This window comes from Colletotrichum siamense (genome assembly GCF_013390195.1).
Source record: "Colletotrichum siamense strain Cg363 chromosome Unknown KSG_Cg363_contig08, whole genome shotgun sequence".
Classification (NCBI taxonomy): domain Eukaryota; kingdom Fungi; phylum Ascomycota; class Sordariomycetes; order Glomerellales; family Glomerellaceae; genus Colletotrichum; species Colletotrichum siamense.
This window is the reverse complement of record NW_023501021.1, coordinates 1726550-1744244: the sequence shown is the minus strand read 5'-3', so window position 1 is coordinate 1744244 and position 17695 is coordinate 1726550. Positions and strand designations below refer to the sequence as shown.

The 17695-nt window shown below is 52.0% G+C and overlaps 6 protein-coding genes across 6 annotated transcripts; 2 read left to right on the top strand and 4 right to left on the bottom strand.

Annotated features, from left to right (window-relative positions):
• On the bottom strand, nucleotides 1-1724 carry lolP1-2 (Cytochrome P450 monooxygenase lolP1; the record flags this gene model as incomplete). Its single annotated transcript, XM_036643918.1, has 4 exons — nucleotides 1-441; nucleotides 503-730; nucleotides 805-871; nucleotides 934-1724. The coding sequence occupies 4 exons, from the start codon at nucleotides 1722-1724 to the stop codon at nucleotides 1-3; spliced, it is 1527 nt and encodes a 508-aa protein (XP_036491268.1).
• A 625-nt stretch (nucleotides 1725-2349) lies between these two features.
• Nucleotides 2350-4297, top strand: ATR14 (Cytochrome P450 monooxygenase ATR14; the record flags this gene model as incomplete). The annotated part of the gene is made up of 3 exons (XM_036643917.1): nucleotides 2350-2391; nucleotides 2473-3678; nucleotides 4172-4297. The coding sequence occupies 3 exons, from the start codon at nucleotides 2350-2352 to the stop codon at nucleotides 4295-4297; spliced, it is 1374 nt and encodes a 457-aa protein (XP_036491269.1).
• An 808-nt stretch (nucleotides 4298-5105) lies between these two features.
• On the top strand, nucleotides 5106-6106 carry CGCS363_v012067 (Uncharacterized protein; the record flags this gene model as incomplete). The annotated part of the gene is made up of 2 exons (XM_036643916.1): nucleotides 5106-5337; nucleotides 5433-6106. 2 exons carry the CDS (start codon nucleotides 5106-5108, stop codon nucleotides 6104-6106), a joined length of 906 nt encoding a protein of 301 aa, XP_036491274.1.
• Nucleotides 6107-6640: 534 nt separating this feature from the next.
• Nucleotides 6641-7436, bottom strand: plyE-2 (putative pectate lyase E; the record flags this gene model as incomplete). The annotated part of the gene is made up of 3 exons (XM_036643915.1): nucleotides 6641-7035; nucleotides 7103-7252; nucleotides 7307-7436. 3 exons carry the CDS (start codon nucleotides 7434-7436, stop codon nucleotides 6641-6643), a joined length of 675 nt encoding a protein of 224 aa, XP_036491275.1.
• A 666-nt stretch (nucleotides 7437-8102) lies between these two features.
• On the bottom strand, nucleotides 8103-9044 carry yfeX (putative deferrochelatase/peroxidase YfeX; the record flags this gene model as incomplete). Its single annotated transcript, XM_036643914.1, has 1 exon — nucleotides 8103-9044. One exon carries the CDS (start codon nucleotides 9042-9044, stop codon nucleotides 8103-8105), a length of 942 nt encoding a protein of 313 aa, XP_036491276.1.
• Nucleotides 9045-10124: 1080 nt separating this feature from the next.
• Nucleotides 10125-11884, bottom strand: SOX (Sulfite oxidase; the record flags this gene model as incomplete). The annotated part of the gene is made up of 2 exons (XM_036643913.1): nucleotides 10125-11604; nucleotides 11682-11884. The coding sequence occupies 2 exons, from the start codon at nucleotides 11882-11884 to the stop codon at nucleotides 10125-10127; spliced, it is 1683 nt and encodes a 560-aa protein (XP_036491277.1).
• Between the last annotated feature and the right edge of the window lie 5811 nt (nucleotides 11885-17695).

Genomic DNA, 17695 nt, shown 5'->3' with positions numbered 1-17695 from the left:
TCAGATATTCGGGGCTTCTGTCACCCTGAAAGATCCATTGTCACCCAGGTGTGCCATGTTGCTCTTTTGGCCCCAGGTCTTTTCCGGATGCACGAACTGGAAATCAAAGTTTCTCATCAACTCAAACACGACCTTGTTGATCATCAGGAACGCAAGCGGCTTGCCGGCGCATTGCCATCGGCCGCCGCCAAACAGAATGCTCAACGCTCTGTTCATCTCGGCGCCCTTCTCTTCTGGGATGTCGAGGAAGCGCTCCGGCCGGAAGGTATCAGGGTCGCTACCGAAAATGGCAGCTTTACGAGCCAGAGCGACTGAGTTGTGTCCGATGGGCGTGCCCGGCGGTATGAAGACTCCATTAAGTTTATCACCAGATGCTGGGGCAGTCTTGAAGTGACCATATGTCTGCTGATTCTTCATACGAAACCCTTCCAGGACCACGGCCTGCTCAAATCGTTTCATGTTAGTAAAAATATCGTTATGGGGAATCGAGAGTCTGACTGACCTGTAAATATGGGAGCTGCTTTGCTTCCTGAAGTGTGATGGGCTGTGAGACTGCTCCGTCGTTGATAGCTTTCTGAATTTCCCCCTTAAGTCGACGGTAAACAGGCGGCGAAGACACTATATACAGCATGACACCGTACATGGCTGTTGTGTCAGAACCAGCGACAATATGTGTCATGGTTTCGGCCTCGCACTCTTCTTTGGACAGGCCGTTGCGCATAAAAAGGCCCTTTCCATTCAATCAGACTTAGCATGAACCCAGCGACTCTGGTTTGGGAGGGGGAAGAGGGAACGGGACCTTACGAGCATGTCGTTTCTCCCCTTGGCGTCCGGCTCATTCCATCGCGCCTCGATGATGTCGTGATTGACGCTTTTGAATTTAATGCACAGATCAGCACCTTCTATCTATTGTGTACGAACAACGTTACTTACCCCATTAATCGACCGGGTCCACTCTTGTCTGTGGGTTTTGGTCCAAAATATTGAAAGGTGATGTCCGAAAATGTCATAGCCCTCAGGACAGGCAGCGACCGAATAAGCCAAAGGACCCGCAAAGCTCGGGCGACGGCGCCGACGTAGCCATATAGATCCTCGCCGTTGTCCAAGTGGCCAAAAGGACGGCCAAAAGCCAAGCTGGACAGCGCGTCGAGTGCAAAGAATCGAGCTAGGGCCTGAAAATCTACCGGGCGTGTCTCTTGCTCCGTCGACAGCATCTTGTGTCGAATGAGAAGGAGGAGACGCTCAACCTCTCGATCAACCGTCTTCTCGAACTCGGGGTTGTCCCGCCCGCTGTAGCCCGCTGCTGTCTTGGCTTTGATGCGACTGTGGGCCTTCTCGTCGAGCAAGCCAAGCATGGAGTCCACCTCGCGGTGAAATCGGGTGCCGTCCTTGTAGGACCGATGCCGCGTGTAACCACTGTTTAGTCCGGCGATACGTCGCAGGGCGTCAGGGTCGTCCGTCAGGACTCTGTTGGGCCCGATACGCACTACAGAGCCGTACTTTGCCAGTCCACGGAGAGCTGGGTAGGCCTCGCCCCGGAAATGCTGGGTGGCCAGCCATAGGTGGGAGAAGGAAGCGAGGAACGGCCCTGGGATATGACGGAGGGGATACCAGACATAGATGGCAGATGTCACATACCAGACGATAATTACGCCAGCCAGCAAAGAAATGACATGGCCAGAGTTCAGGGATTCAGCACGGCCTGGAAGCCAGGAGAAATCCATTTTCATCGAGTAAAATGTCTGTGCTGGGCCGAGACGCATTTGACTACACATAGCTTGATAAGACTGAGACTTATACACGACTTTGTGGCCGCCGGGAATATCTGTATTTAACAGCGTGATTGAATATGATCTGTGCATGTCGAACCCAGGCACCACCCGCAGTCTGCAGTATGCAGTCTGCAGTCTGTCAGACTCCTGAGCCCGACCTACTTTGTGGATATTGAGACGGGGGCCGTGAATGAAGTTTCCCGAGTAATGGACTAGCACAGTGCAGTCGGATAAACACCAAAGATCCATGACATGCATTAGCTCAAAGTATGTCAGGCCATCTCGGGACGCCACTATGCAGGTCAGATGCAGCCGTGCCGTGTCACACGCTAGAACAAGTTAAGCTCATGTTACTGTGAGTAAAAGAAGGCGATAGAAAATGCACTTCAAGCGACTAACCAACCTCTTAAAGCCAAAAGAAAATCAGAGCATGGTGAGATAGGTAGGCCAAATGCTTGGTAGGACTTTCTGCCCTGCTGAGAGTTCCGATCGAGATTGTGAAGAACTGACGGAGCATATCGTTTCTGTGTTTTGTAATCCCATATTCGTTGACCAAACGCGAACACACAGGTTCGCAATGTCTTCATTCACCCATTACATTGGGCTGGCTATCATTGGGGTAAGTCTGTGCTCCCCTCTCAAGGCTCACGTTAGGCCCTACGATGGAAACCGGTACTAACACAAGCAAAACCATGTTCAGGCTTTGCTTTACGGCGTGATTAAGTGCGTCTATAACCTCACGTTGCACCCTCTAGCACGCTTTCCTGGCCCTCTCCTCCATCGCGCAACCCGTCTTTCCTCCTGTGTTCGCCTCATTCAGGGTCGCCTTCCCTATGACGTCCTTGACCTCCACCGCCAGTACGGCCATGTAGTACGCATCGCCCCGGACGAACTGTCTTTCGCCCACGCCGATGCCTGGAAGGAGATATACGGACGTCGGCCCATGGGCACCTCTGCCGCCGGCCCCGAGGAGCTGCCCAAGTACAGCACATTCTACCGCAATGCTGGGCTTCCACATAGCATCGTCAACGAAGACAGGGAGAACCATGCACTCCTGCGGCGCATGCTATCCCCTGGCTTCAGCGAGCGGGCACTGAGGAACCAGGAGCCCGTCATCGGGGGCTACGTCGACCTGCTCATGCGGCAGCTGCACAGGCACAGCAAGGTCCGCGAGACTGATGTACAAGGGGACGACGACCTGGACCTCTCGGGCACGGGGTGCGAGTCCACGCTGGAACTCCAAGGCCAGCAGGTCGGTGCGCCCAAGCCCGTGGATCTCAAAGACTGGTATATCTGGACCACGTTCGACGTCATTGGCGACCTCTGCTTTGGTGAACCCTTCGGCGGCCTCGAGCGCGGGCGCTATGATCCGTGGGTGGCCCAGCTCAACTCGGCGGGACCCATCTCAGCGTGGCTCTGGACCATCAAGTATCTGGGTTGGGACCGCGTGCTGGTCCGCCTGATGCGGTGGCTGGTGTTGAACCGCGTCGAGCTCGCGCGCCGCACGACCGAGCGGCTGCAGCGGCGCATGGCCATGCCGACCGAGAGGCTGGACCTGGTCGCCGGGCTGCTCAAGAAGCGGGAGGGCTCGGCCCTGGAACCCCTACAGATCCGCGTCAACGTGGGCACGCTTGTGCTTGCCGGGTCGGAGACGACATCCACGCTATTGTGCGGTGTGACGTTTCTTGTGTTGAAGCATCGCGAGGTCATGATGAGGCTGAGGGAGGAGGTCCGGTCCTCGTTCGCCCGGGAGGAGGACATCACAATATCGTCCGTAACCAAGCTTACCTACATGTCGGCGTGTCTGGATGAGGCGCTTCGATGCTATCCGCCTGCAGCAGCCGGTATGCCTAGGGAGGTCCCTACTGGTGGCACGACCGTGGCTGGTGAAATTCTTCCTGAAGGTGTAAGTCTGCACTTGTCAACATTCCCGCTGCCATGTCTACCTACATGTTGGGGTCTAACTCGAGTGCGGCGGAAACGCAGACCGCTTGTGCGGTATGGCAGTGGTCTCTGTTCCATAACGAAAAGTATTTCACTCGACCTTTTGATTTCTGTCCCCAGAGGTTTTTAAACCACCCAGAGTTCGCTAGCGACAAACTGGATATGTTTCGTGAGTTGTTCGCCTCCCAGCGCCATGAGACGCCGTGCTGACTTGTTGGACCGGCGAATCGTCTGGGCTCGTCTTGCGGGTTCAGATAATTCCTCGGTCCGACAAAAGAACCATTTTCCTTTGGCCCGAGGAATTGCATTGGGCTCAAGTACGGAATTCTCCTTCCCCCCGCCCCCTTTTAAGTCCACTCGTGGAGGCTTCTGTCAATTCTGAGGAAACTGCCGTACGCTAATACGAAGTCTGGCACAGTCTAGCCCACGCGGAGATGCGCCTGATCCTCTCCAAGCTCATCTTCAACTTCGACATGGAGCTTGTCGACCCGGGGGACGACTGGTTGAATCAGAAGTCCTATTTGTTCTGGCACAAGACGCCGTTGAAGGTTTACTTAACAGCTGTACGTAGAAACGAGTAACTAGCATTTTGAAGTGGAGTCATTGCATCATGATTTCAACTGTATGCTCCCAATCTCCCTGAGCAATGGTGAGACCCCATGTAGCAAGTCTGAGGCGCACATAATATTCCTGAGTCTGTTCTATGGCAATTCTACAGAGGGACAGGAGATTTAAGGCTGTCTAGCTAGGTAAAAATGTGTGGTCGCGTGACTATGTAGTCCATGATCGCGAGGTGCGTAGCAGTAAATGGGAGGTCTCTACCCGCGGCTCCCAGCTGGTCATCAGAAAGTATCTGTAGAGATATGAGAAGGGGATGCCTTTGGCAGGATTCCGCTGCGCAGGGAGCAAATAATTCCCCTGGGAACCCTCCTCGCTCTACCTCTGACTTACCAGGCCTTGTATGACTGCTGTCAGAAGGTGCACCACTTTTGGCGTAGCTGGAGTTTCCATAGTCCCACTACTTCCTATTCTGATAATAGAAAAACAAAATGAATTTGTCTCTTGGAAAAGTGTACTGATACGACAAGGGGATGTGCAACTACTGGATCTTTGGTGGGTGGCAAGCGTCATCTGGGCGGTGGCTCAGCGCCCCCGTCCACGTCGTCATGTAGGGTGCTGAGACCGGCTTACTGCATATATGCGGGTGGTTGTACGAAATGAGCGAGAAAACAATATAAGTCAGATTATCTGTCCACGTTGCAACGCCTTGTTCTGTTCGTGCCATCGTATCAAGATCCACGTGCATTTTCCCCAAGCTTTAGAATTCTCTCACAGACTCGATTCAAACACCTCTTTCATACAGAGACCTGGACGGTTGCATCAATCGAAATGAGTACAGAGGACATCCAGACGGAGGCGTACCAGCGAGAGTTGGAAGTTATGCGCACCGCACCTTGCCATCCTTTGACGCCCGGTTTCAGCACAAACTATGGCTATGTTCCCTCCTTCGCCGCCGGTGTAGCCCTCAGCGTTCTCTTTTCCATACCCCTCTTCTATCATACCTTCCAATCCATCCGCCTTCGTGCGACCGTGTCCATTCTGCTCGCCATAGGAGCCTTAAGTATGTGCCACATCTCTTTTTATCCTTTGATACTCGACCATAACTTTTCCGCCTCAGTCTCTGAACATCATTCCGTTTCATAGCCGAATTAATAGGCTGGGTCTCCCGTGCCTACGCCGGAAAATGCCCATACAACGCCGACGCCTTTATGTCGCAGATAGTCACCCTCATTATAGCCCCTGTCTTCTTCGCCTCTGCCATTTACGTCCTCCTTGGCAAGCTGATTATCAATCTTGGCCCTTCATCGTCATCGATCTCTCCTAAATGGTACATTATTGTATTTTGTACTTGCGACGTTCTTGCTCTTATTATCCAGGCCATCGGGGGAGCCATGGCCAGCATAGCAGATACGGACGAGGATATGTCTATGGGCTCGCAAATTATGTTGGGTGGCATTGCGGTCCAACTGTTCACCATGACGCTATTCGGTGGGTTTCTGGGGGACTTTTTCTGGAGAGTCTTCAGCCATGTGCGTGGCAGTGTCATTTATGGGATGAAGCTAGTGTTTGTGTCACTCACTATTAGCTTCGTGATGGTATATATTCGAAGCGTTTATCGGGTTATCGAGCTTGCTCAGGGCTGGAACGGCTATTTCCTCACGCACGAAGTCTACTTCATTGCGCTGGACGCCGTCGTGATGGTAATTGCGGTAGCGATCTTTGTACCCTTGGATCCGGCAGTCATTTTGGGCCGTGAGGGACTGCCTGGCTTTTCGAAGAAGATGCGAGAGAAGAGGTCGGTAAGCAATGGCGAGGTGCCCGGTGAATAGCACAGTTGCGGCAGTGGCAGCTCGCATATAGTTAAGAGTGTGTGACTGGAGGCAGGGGAGGGGGGCTTTCCAAAGTCAGTCGTGCTGGTCAAAAATGGCCTGCATAACTATCTGTGAAATGGAATTGGTATACAATTCCCATGGTAGTTAAAGCTAGCCTATGCGTTCATGAATTTGAAGTACGTGGTTGTCATGGTGTTAGGTGTTTCCACACTTGCAGGTGCCGCTTTGATCCTCCCTTTGTGATCCTGAGTTTTACCATTGATTACGTCTTCAATGTTGGCTCGATATAACATGGTACGGAGACCTAGACTTGAGCACCTTCGCAAAAAGAAACACGAGTAGGGATACGGATGATGGCTATGATAAACACAAGGACCCTCAAGTCAGCAGAAAGGAAGAAACACGTAGTAAATTGAAGAAGTCTTGCGCCCTTAAACACAACATTCTTCCGCAGATGATCAGTCATAATTGTTCGCAACTCATGTTCGCCCAAGCCATATAGTCACTCCGACTCCTATACTTTTAGACCATTTAACATGCGCTGAGAGACGTTTGTCCTTTGCAGTTAGCCGTGGTAGTCACCTTCGAACTCTCCTGTCCCTTCTGGACACCCTTGTACTCCTGGCACACCTTCGTAACCGCTGCGCCGCATGAGTTGAACACGGTGGACACGTCGCCGAAGTTGGAGTTGATGCCGGTGAGAAGCTTCACGTTATTCGCTTTAACGTTCTCAATAACAACATTGCGAGGCCGTCCATTATTTGCGCAATTACCGCAAGCACGGTAAAGCCTGTTCGATGCTACCACGGTGAAGTCCTTGATCGTCACGGTCCCCTTGCCTTGATGCAGAATGACATTCTCGACTGCGGACTGTGCACCTCCTCCCTGGATGAGGATGTCGCCGTTTCCGACGAGCGTGATGGCATCTGTGTCATTTACGTCAACCCTCTGACCAATGATATGGTTCCTGAGTGTTGTTGAAAAGGAGCTTACCATCGCAAACCTTGCGAAACCAGACATTTTTCAGCGTGCAAGCACCTCTGCAGTGGATACCCTCTACTTGGCCAATGCCAATGATGGCGTTGCTGAGTGTCGCGCCGTCGTCCAGGATGAAGACGGGATGGCCACCCGGTGTCTCGACGTCTGTCTCGCAAGCGCGTCCTCGGTCGTATTCTTTGTTTCACATGTCCTTCGAACCGGAAATCACGCTCGGCGGAGGGAGGGAGATGATGGAACCGCTCCTTGCTGGAATATCGAGAGTCTGCCCAGCGACGAGACTGGCAAGAACTGCAACGGGGAGGAACTTGGCAATGGCCATGGTCACCATGTTGAGGAAGTAGATCAAGTCTAGAGAGTAGTTCCGGATATGCTCAATGATATTGAGGTAGAGCCATTTTCAAGTTGATGGACTTTAGCAGCCATCCACTTAAATAATTAAAATCACAAGATGCCAGGTTACCATTAGATGAGGTGAAAATAAGGAGGGCACCACGCATTCCCATGAATTCCACCTCGTAGCTCGTATACGCTTGTTTGTTGAAAAGCTTGGCAATATGTGTAAGACGGTGTGAAGAGAAAAAACAATTTTCCGTGTGGGCTATTGCATCCCTTTGTTTCCTCGCGTTCCGTGGATTCCATATAAGTAGGGCGAAAGGCGAGGAGAATAAAATGTTCCATCTGATGGCATACCACTTGATTCGTGGTTAAATACCGGGATGCATGCATGTCGAACTTGCGGACTAGAAGTCCGCTCTTGGGGGACTGTCCGACCATAATTATTCCACTCATCACCTTTGAAAGAAACAGGCTCCCCCGTCGATTTAGTGAAAACAAAAGCGATGCGATGATTTGAAACTTCTTGGCAAGGACCATTTGGAGATGCTGTCCCACTAGCGATCGTACCCCTTAATCCTAGAGGACCCCTGTTTTGTCATCCCACCAGTAGAACAGCGCGATCCACCAAATGGAACTTGATGTCAGATTCAGACGAGACTTATTCATTACCAAGACTTTCCAATACCTTGGCCGATGGCACAAAAAAGGTAGACCCCGTGACTGCTTTCGAAAAGTCCAATATTCTGTCATGCAGCCCGGGCGGATTGCCAATGAACATCCGCTCAAGCATCTTCTCCGTGACCCAGAGCTTATTGGAGTACCCGATGAAGTAGGTGCCAAACTCCCCAGAGGCTGGAGATCCAAAAGGCATGTTATCCCTGAGGATGTCATGCTCGTTTCCGTCCTCGTCCTCGATGGTTGCTAGGCTCTTGTGAGACTGCTGGCGTCCATCATCCGCGTCGTTTAGCTCTATATTGTCCAATTTTGTCCGCCCAATGATGGATTCCTGCTTCTCGGTAGACAAGCTGCGCCATGCCTTGAGATCGTGGAGATACTTCTGCACCACGACGTAACTTCCCCCGGGTGCGGCCTCGGACTTGTCATCTTGTTCGGTGATGACAACAGCTTCAGAGACGTCTGAGCCAACGGGGTTAGCAGTGCCGTCGACGAACCCTAGCACATCGCGTGCATCAAAGTACCGAAACCCAACCGTCTCGTCTTCCGTCTTGACCGCATTGCCTAGCAAATCCATGAGTTGTCTCTCAAACTCGAAGGACATGTCTCTCCTCTCCGATCGGATGTGAAATAACAGGTCACCAGGTGTCGATACTGCAGTGTGTTTAGCACCCCGGATCTCTTTAAATGGTCTCAACTCCGTCGGCCGGGGCAGTTGCGTGAGCCCATCCCAGATTTTGCTGCCGATGCCGACGGTGCAAGAGAGATTGGCGCTCGGGTGGCGGGTCGAAATGTTCTTGGTGATGTCCGAGATACTTGAGACGGCAGATCGAATGTTCTTGAGGGCATCTGGTACATCTGTGGCCGATAAGACGAGAAAGGTGGCCGATTGTGTCAAGGGGGCTTCGACGGCTTGGGGATTCATTGTGGCCGGTGAGCTGATGCTGTGGTGCAAAGAGAATGGGCGTTTACAGTTGACCGGTATCAGAGTCGTGCTCGCCCGGCGCGAATGCTTGAGTTTAGTGCGTGATGGTGCCAGGGGTCGATTTAAGGACTTAGCGACCCGAATCGCTAGCATGTTGATGGGCTTCAAAACAGTTTACTTATTGCGGTCAACCACACAATATGTAATGGACATTAAAGGCCATTAGCAAGACGGATAGCAGGCGTGCAAATAGGGCGCGTTCACGGCATTGAAGACCTCGGGATGATGGGGGCATCTGGCAAGGAGAGTTCATGGGCAGCAAAAGCATCGCTCGGCGACTCTGTGATAGGCATCAAGAGTAAGCCTTCAGAACCAACCTCAGCATCAATCAATTGGCCACTGCTGCAGACTTCAGCGACAAGTCGGTGTTTGCAGGGATACAAACAGTTAATTACGAGGGGCAGTCAAACCAATGGCAAGGCCTGTATTGCAGATGCGAGCTGTGCGATTTGCGATGCCGAAGCTTCTGCGCGGGATGAGGCGCGGAGTTTCGGGATCGATCCGGCGACCCACAACGGCAGACACCGAAGGCGCGTTTTCGGGAAGCCCGTTCACTGGCAGACGCTAGGATTCCGATGTTGCTCCGGCCAAGGGGATGGAAGCTTGTTCTCGGCTTTACTCGAGGTGGCCTTGCCGCAGCCTGGACCAAAACATTTGCAGCTAGATGAGCACGGAGATCGGCTGTTGGGGCAAGGTGTCATTCATTAGGGGGGCTTCAGTGCGTTGCAGCGTAGTTTTGACCCAATCGCCTGCTGGAATGAGGGCGATGGTTGTCAGCGCGACCAGTGTTTGGCAGTTATCAGTATGTCGATGACGTGTTCTACTCTTCATACATCATGTTTGAGCTTGATCAAAGTCACAATTTCATCATTCGATGCGAGGGGATTCCAGATTTCGCCACAAGTTTTGGTTCATTGTTTTATTGTTTTTGTGTTCATGTTACAGCGCCCATATGACCTGGAAGCTACTCCTCACGAAGGCCACCGCGAAGAAAAACTGGCATCATAGATCGGAGCCGATTTACTCATCCTCGGCGTCTCTCGGATCGTGACTCTTCCAATACTTTTCATAATCATCCCAACTCTGAGATGGGAAAGCGAGCGGAACAGTGATTGGGGCAAACGGAATACCCTTGTCTGCGAACTCCTGAAGGCGGGCCTTGGTCTTCGGTCGGGTGTTGTTCACACTGTAAACCGAGATTCTGTGGCAGGAGCTGGTGACATGCAGGCCCCAGTTCCATGCAGTGCGGACATCAGGCGGCTGGGTGTTGAGAGAATTGTCCCAGCAGCGACAGACAATTTCAATCCAGCCCTCAACATCGCAGGGCAAATCCATCTCCCAAGTTCGCCAGGTCCACTTGCGCTTCTTTGAGAGATTCTCAACAGGCACGGTGTACCAGTTGAAACCTCCGTCGGACGAGAGCTCAACGCGCTCCGGCCAGCGTCCACCACCAGAGTAGGCCCATCCCTTGCAGCGGATCTTGCCGTTGTGGATGACGACCTGCTTGGTCCAGGGCGACATGATGGCCGAGCTGACTGGCATTTCTTGGATCTGGATGCCATCCGTGAGCTTGAAGTTGTGCTTGCCGACCTGCTGGGGGAAGTAGAGGTACTCCTGGCTCTGGACGGGCGCGCGAGTGGGGTTCTTGATGGCCTTGATGCGGTAAAGCCACTTCACACTTCGAGCGCCGATGTAACCGAAGACGACGATGCGGAGGGGATATCCATGGATACGCGGGAGGACTTCGCCGTTCATCTCCCATGCCAGCATGACCTCATTGGCCTTGACCTTGGACCAAGGAACACTGACGAGGTAGTTCATGGTCTTATCGTCTTTGAAGTAGGTGTCCGCGCCATAGAATTCGAGGTGCTTGGCTCCCTCAATGAGTCCACCACATGCCTTGATCACCTTCTTGAGACTAATTCCGACGTATTTGGCAGTGCCGATCGCCCCCTCTGCCCAAGGAGCTTGGGCTACTTCGTCACCCTGGCCGGGGTACTTCAGGATCTGCTCAATGCGTCGGGTTCCAGAACACTGCATCGTGATAGTCTTCTCCATGCGCGGGAACTTGGTCTCGTCCATGAGGTCGTCGAGAGTGAAAGACTTGGGGTTCGCGACGAGACCGTCCAGGAGGAAGCTGTAGTGTTCCTTATCGATAATTGGGATACCGCCGTGGTTTCGCACGAAGTGTAGGGGGTTCGGGGTGATCTCCTTGTCGGTCACGAGGCGCTTTGGAGGTTCGCCATTGTAGGGAAACTGGAGAAGATGGAGCATGTCGGCGTGCTTCTCCTTGAGGACGATGTCCCAAGAGTCGTCGGGGATGCGAGAGAGAGCGCCGCCGACCGCCTTGTGCCACATCTTCCAATGAGTGCCAGGAAGCACAGGATTTGTCGCTGGGATTGGACCGAGCTGGAACTCCGGATTGGGAGGGAATGTTTGGGAGGTCAAGATCTTGTGTGCCGCAGCCTTTTTCTCGGGATAGTTCTCCCACTCGACGAAGCTGTGCGGTTGAGCTCCGTCAGCGATTGTAAAGGACTGTGTTATGGAAGAACATCATCATGACCGATTGCGACTCACCCAGTCCACCCTTCACGCTCTTCAGTGAAGAGCTTGTTCGGGTCACCAACACTCTTGATGGCGGCCTCATCTTTCGTGAGGTCACCAAAGATCTGAGGAGGAAGGGCCTTGGTCTGCGGTCCCGTCATGTCAAGGACGGGAAGCTCAGCCCCAGCCAGGCCCTGCTCAATCTTCCATTCGTCGGGTCTGTTAGTGGTCTTCATGATGTATGAATGATTCTGCACGTATCAGCGTGAGAATAGCACAAAAGGATGGCGAGTGGTGAAAAAGCTTCGCTTTATTATTATTCTACCTATGAGAGGGGTAGAGGAATGCTATGGGCCTGGTCTAAAACACTTTCCTGCGTGCCCTCCATGACGTCTACCAGGCCGAGCTCACCGATGGGACGCTATCGATGTTCTGGGACCGAGGCGCTCGCTTCGCATACCAACCGGTTTCCGCAGCTCCTAGCGAATCAACGGTTGTAGCTGCACTAGCCCAATGATAGCTGTCGGAGCTTAGACAGAGTTGGGCTTGGCCGACTTGAGTTGAATAAGCGTGAACCCAACCAGATGAGAAGGTTTGTTTGATACGCAGCTACGGCACGGAAGCTCTTGTCGCTGGCGGCCTTTGCTGTTGCTAATCCCGCTGCGTGCTTGACTGCAGGTGCCTAACATGTGCTAACGCCAAAGATTGTGACATGTCTTGAACCTTACTGGGTGCCAGACGCTAAGCAAGGGGCTGCCGGGTTAGTACCGGTGATCCGAGCGGGGGTTCGGCAAGACGGCGAGACGGGGAAAACGAGTGGCACGGGCTTTGTGCGCACGGGTGACGCGATGATTACCGCAGGTGAGAATCTGTCTGATATTCAGCTTTTGGCTTTCAGTTGAGGTTGTGCTGGCTGGTGAGGTTTTTGTCAAGTTCCCCAAAACCGCGAGTTCGGAAGCCCTACCCGTATGAATTGTGCCTTGAAGATTAAGCAAGTAAGAAGATCGGGATGACCAGTACGTAGGCGCGCAAAGCTTTGAGGGTGGGTTGAAATCGCCCTCGCTGGGTACCACGATAGGTATGAGGCATGACCTTCCTTGACTGGTATGCTGCCGTTCAACATCCGACAGTGTGAACCAAAATGAAGTTGCGAACGGAGTGTGGTGTCTGAGTTTGCTGCAATACACTGATAGCACCTGATGTAAGGTAATGCAGTGATTTAAATCTGTGTCCACAGGCCAGTTGGCCAACGCTTCCGATACCCTCCGCAACGGACACTGGCTCAACGCGGCCAGCGCGGGATATCGGAGGGTAATTAAAACTGTGGCCAGATATGCTGGTGGTGGCCAAGGGGCGATTTGACCTGCCGACGAGACCTGCGGGACAGCATGTGGCTTCAGGCTCAGTATACCGGTGCCAGTGAACCACTACTCGGCTGAACCGCCCCACTAATGCCGGTGCTCGAGGTGACCCACACCCGGCCCGATGTGGGGTCTTCGGGACCTGAATAGGTAGGATGCTCAGCAATTCTCTTGTACATCGACTTCGACTCCAAAGGTTTGTGCGGAAATGCATGCTGATGGAGCGTACTGGGATAACGCATCCGTGCTGGCTAGCGGGGGATGATTCGAACTGGTGCGGTGTGGCGCCCATATGAATGGGTTGTTGCCGGTCGGCGGCGTGAAGAAGTAGTGACGGGCTTGAAGTTCAAGTTGTGAGCCCGGTTCCGTAATGCAGGATGGTAGTCACAAGGTAAATTCAACGCACGGAAAACAACACGAGACGAGAAATATCTTGGCATTCAGATTTTCCGGTTCTACATTCGTTGTACACGATGTGTAAGCCCTCAACCCTCCATACCCATTCAGATAAGGACTGTATATTACTGACGAATGCCACCGTGCCAAACCTTTGGTGGCGCTGCAGAAAGGAGGAGTTGCCAAAACCCAGTTAGTGGACTATGACTCTGATTCGGATTGAAAGTTTCAACTTTCTGCGTCATGATAAGTATCATGTTCAACTAAGGGCATTTCACTGTGCCATCACCGCTGGACGCTAATGAACCAAGATCGCCAATGCGTCCCTGGAAACAATCAGGAATCAACGAACAAGCAATCGAGGATCGAATCATTCCGCCCCTTCACACTAACAGTTAAGTTCCTCATTACATAGGTAGAATTAGACTCATGGTTTTAAGTATCTTCTCGCGATCAATGAGATAGTATGTGTTGATAAATGCGGGCGCAGCAAATACACAGCAAGACCAGCTGTATGAGTGAGAGGCCTCTGTAGCTATAGACAGCACCGGTTCTCCAGGCAAAGATGCCTGAATCGTCCTCCCAACTTCTCATTGAGGAGCTCAACTCATGTCAGGTCAGACGCGTAGAGCTTGAAAGTCGTCCCCGCAGTGTCCTCCTTATCTTCCTTGTAACGTATATCAAAATCCTCCTAAACCCAATGTAAGAGAGCTCATCGAGGTATGGGTTGCTTGCCACTGGCACCGCCCGGACCCATCAAAGGGCGCAATCTTAGCCTCCACCAACCAACGACAGGGTGATTCTCGACTCGCTGAGGGCCCAGCACGAGCTCGAGGCTGGGTTCTTGGAGTCGCTCCCATCCACTCCTGGAAGCATTCCTCCTTCTGGGCTTTCTTAAGTGCAATTGTCCGGCATGTCTGGATCTTTTTAATTCGAAAAACCCTGGCCGTGTGTACAAATTCTTCTCCAAGAACAGACGGCAAAGATTGCTTGCTTCTCTTCGTCTCGGAGAGCTGAAAGCTACTCATCTTTTCGAATCTTCAGAAGGGATTTTGTGATCCTAGGCCGGTTGGCATCAAACAATTCAAGCTCAGTGAAGTGGTTCGACATGTCGACCTTGCCCTTTTTCTTCTTCGGGGTGACCACCTCCTCAATACCCATCACCCTGAAAAGCTCCTCTCTCTCGTCGGGGTCCGAGAGGCGCGGGTCCACGGCTGTGAAGTAGTCGAATGGGGTGCTCTCCTAGGCCGGGAGGGGCTCGGCTTGGCCCGTGATTATGTCCCGAGTCATGGGCATAGTAGCGTACCAACGGATGGCGATACTACTCATAGTGTCCACCTCCTCCGCGTCTTCGGGGTGCTCCATGAGCCATTGCGCCACGGCTGAGAATAGGTATCCCTCCTTCCGCACCTCCTCCCTGGTAAGATGGGCTAATTACAGTATGGAATGAGCAACTATAGATTGAATGATGTATCTCTACTTCTTCCCTCAGGAGCTGCCCAGCTAATTCAAGCTGGGCACATCACCTGCTCATATGAACAGCGCCGATTAAAGACACAGCGATGCTTGCAGTGCATCAAATTCCTGCATGTATTGGATATCTCAAGTGTCCACTCAAGTGGGAGAGAAGAACTCCAATTTTGGCAGGCCTTGTTTTCCGTAGTTTCAGTCTAGTACTCGGAAGAATGCGTTCTTCGAGGCGAAGTGATTTCCGGGAAGAATTTTGAGTATGCTAAACGCATCTGTGGCCTTGTTCTTCATGGGGGGAGATAGAATTGCACTTCGGTTTCACGCCCATGCAAGATGTTGGGCCCGGGGTTCTCAAGGCATATGGAGAACGCCTGATGCGGAGAGCTGACATAGGGTAGGCCCAACAGATCATTGATAGAGCAGGAAGCAAGCAATGTACCCCGCGGGTTCTGATGATCTGATATGATGACGTTGCCTTCGACGGGAGGTCCCTTGTGATGTCAGGAACAGCAGAGACGAGCATTTTGAACTTGTCTTCAATGCTGTCAACATCAGTCACATGGTGCCTGAGGGTATTTCCAGTGATTGAAATGTAATTTGTCCTCTTTGGAAGGAAGACTTATACCATTTTTCAACCATCAAATATGTAGTCGTGACACCAGTTGGCGTCAATTGGTAAATATGCCGATGACGCCAGAGTTGATGAAGATATACTAAAGATGAGAGCAACGGAACATACATTGTCCTCTAAGGTGGCTCAAAAAGGTGGTCTCCACATTTTTGGAGCATACGTCTGAGAGTGATTATCTGTGTGTGTTGAGATTGTGTTTGGTACTAAAGATACCCCACGTCTATTAGTCGGCCTCAGGTTGAGCCGGTGATGGTTCTGTGCTTGCGTTTGATTTTGAGCTTGAGACCCGACATCGAATAAAAACGATTAAGCTTCTGCGTTTTTTTTTTTTTTCAGAGAAAAAATGACAATAGGCCCTTTAGTTCTGAGATCGTGATGAACTCGTAATTAATTGGCGCATGTCGCGGCCAGGGTGGAGGGCAAGGAGAGTAAGCGAAACCACTCTCGCATGAGGGGGGAAAATAGTCCTCCATTAAGCTGAACTTCGTCATGTCAGCGAGCCTCAGGCAGTGAATCTCATGAATTTTTGGAGGTCATTTGCGCCAGTTCGATCAGGGAGGTCAAGTCGCACGGGTTGATGGTTCCAATTGACCTTCAGCCCTTACCCAAGATTCCCCGTGATATACGAGATAGCCAGCTCTCAGAAATATGACATGGTGATTTAGATGAGGTAGATGTTACTAAAAGAACATCAAAATGGTCTTTTTTCTTCTTCCTTTGCTGCGACTCTCAACGTTTCTCGGTTGTTTAACCACCAGAGACGCAACGTCCTCTCAATTCCAATCGGCAAGAACAAATTTGACCACTCGCGCGAGACAAGCCGCAAATTCATACCCATACAAAGTTCGGCGGGCGCACGAATGCTCTCGCCGGTTCAGTGGCTCTCGGGGCCAAGATGACTGCCCACATCCTCCCGGAGTGTGTATGGAATCTCCACGAGACGTCCTTGTGTTGTGTACTTAGTGTAGACACCGCCGCCGCTCTCCATGGGAGGTATCCCGAACTGGGCGTTATGTGGTTCCTTGTCCCAAGCCCTTACGCCATCTCCTGATTTGATGGGCATGCCCCTCTTCGGAGGTTCGCTGGGTATTCCCAGCTTTGGCATGGAAAATGCGATGTCGTGCTGTTCCTCTGACTTTCTCTTTTGGCCTACGCTGTCAGAAGGATTGCCAAGCTTGGCATCGTTGGAGAGAATGGCTCTGGTCGATCCGCTGGCCATTGGTGAGACTGAATAGCCCTTCATAGGGGCATCGCTGTCCTGAGAGGGGCCCGGGAATGGTGAACGAACATCTATGCCCTACTCTGGCCTCAGATTTCGGGGAGGTAGAATCTTGGACAATCCAGGTGACAGAGATGGCAAAAGGCTGCCAGCATTATCTGCTCAGCATGACAACACAATCTCCTCGTTTTACAGTCTGTGAAGAGATCAAAACAATTTTAGTAGAAGAAAGAGATGCCCGCTCAATGTAGCATCACCAGTTCCTTCCTGTTCTGATGCCTTCGCCTCTGAGATCGAGGTGGTTGACATGGTCTTGGTCTAGACTCAAGATCGAGTTTGCTGTCGGGCTAGCGTTCTCTTGTGGTGACCCAGTACTCTCTTAGGTGGATCGGTGGACTCCCTGCCGGAGCCACTCTCGGTTGCCTTCATCGGCGCACAGAGACTGACGTTCGTTTTGGGGTCTTAGGTGCATAGGGCTCCTGGTATCTTGTTTAGCCAAATACTGTCCGTCCCCTTGTGCAAAGACTATGTAAACCCAATTGTCCATTGAAGCAGCTTGTTAATGAAGAGGCCAAGCCATTCGTTTTGATGGCTATGATCAGGCCAGGCCAGGCCTTCCGGCTGAACGTTTTCAACGAAATACTACATAGTAGTATTGGAGATATCTGACCTAGCCAACCCACGCTCACTTGTTATCCAAGGCCAACGTCAAGGGCTTCGAATAGTGCGCGAGTCGCTCTATTCGGCACGGAGTTGACAAACAGAAGAGGGATTAGAAGGCCACTGGAATCAGCGACCCTGCCTTGGTGAAGCAATGGTGAGGTACTATCATCGTCACCGTCATCGCGTACGTGAGGGACCAAGTAGCCAACGCAGAAACCTCTGCTGATTCAGCATGTTCATGAAGATAGAAACTAGGAAAGAAAATTGGATGGTTCTTTTCTCCAAATACCTCTACTCCCCGCCCGTC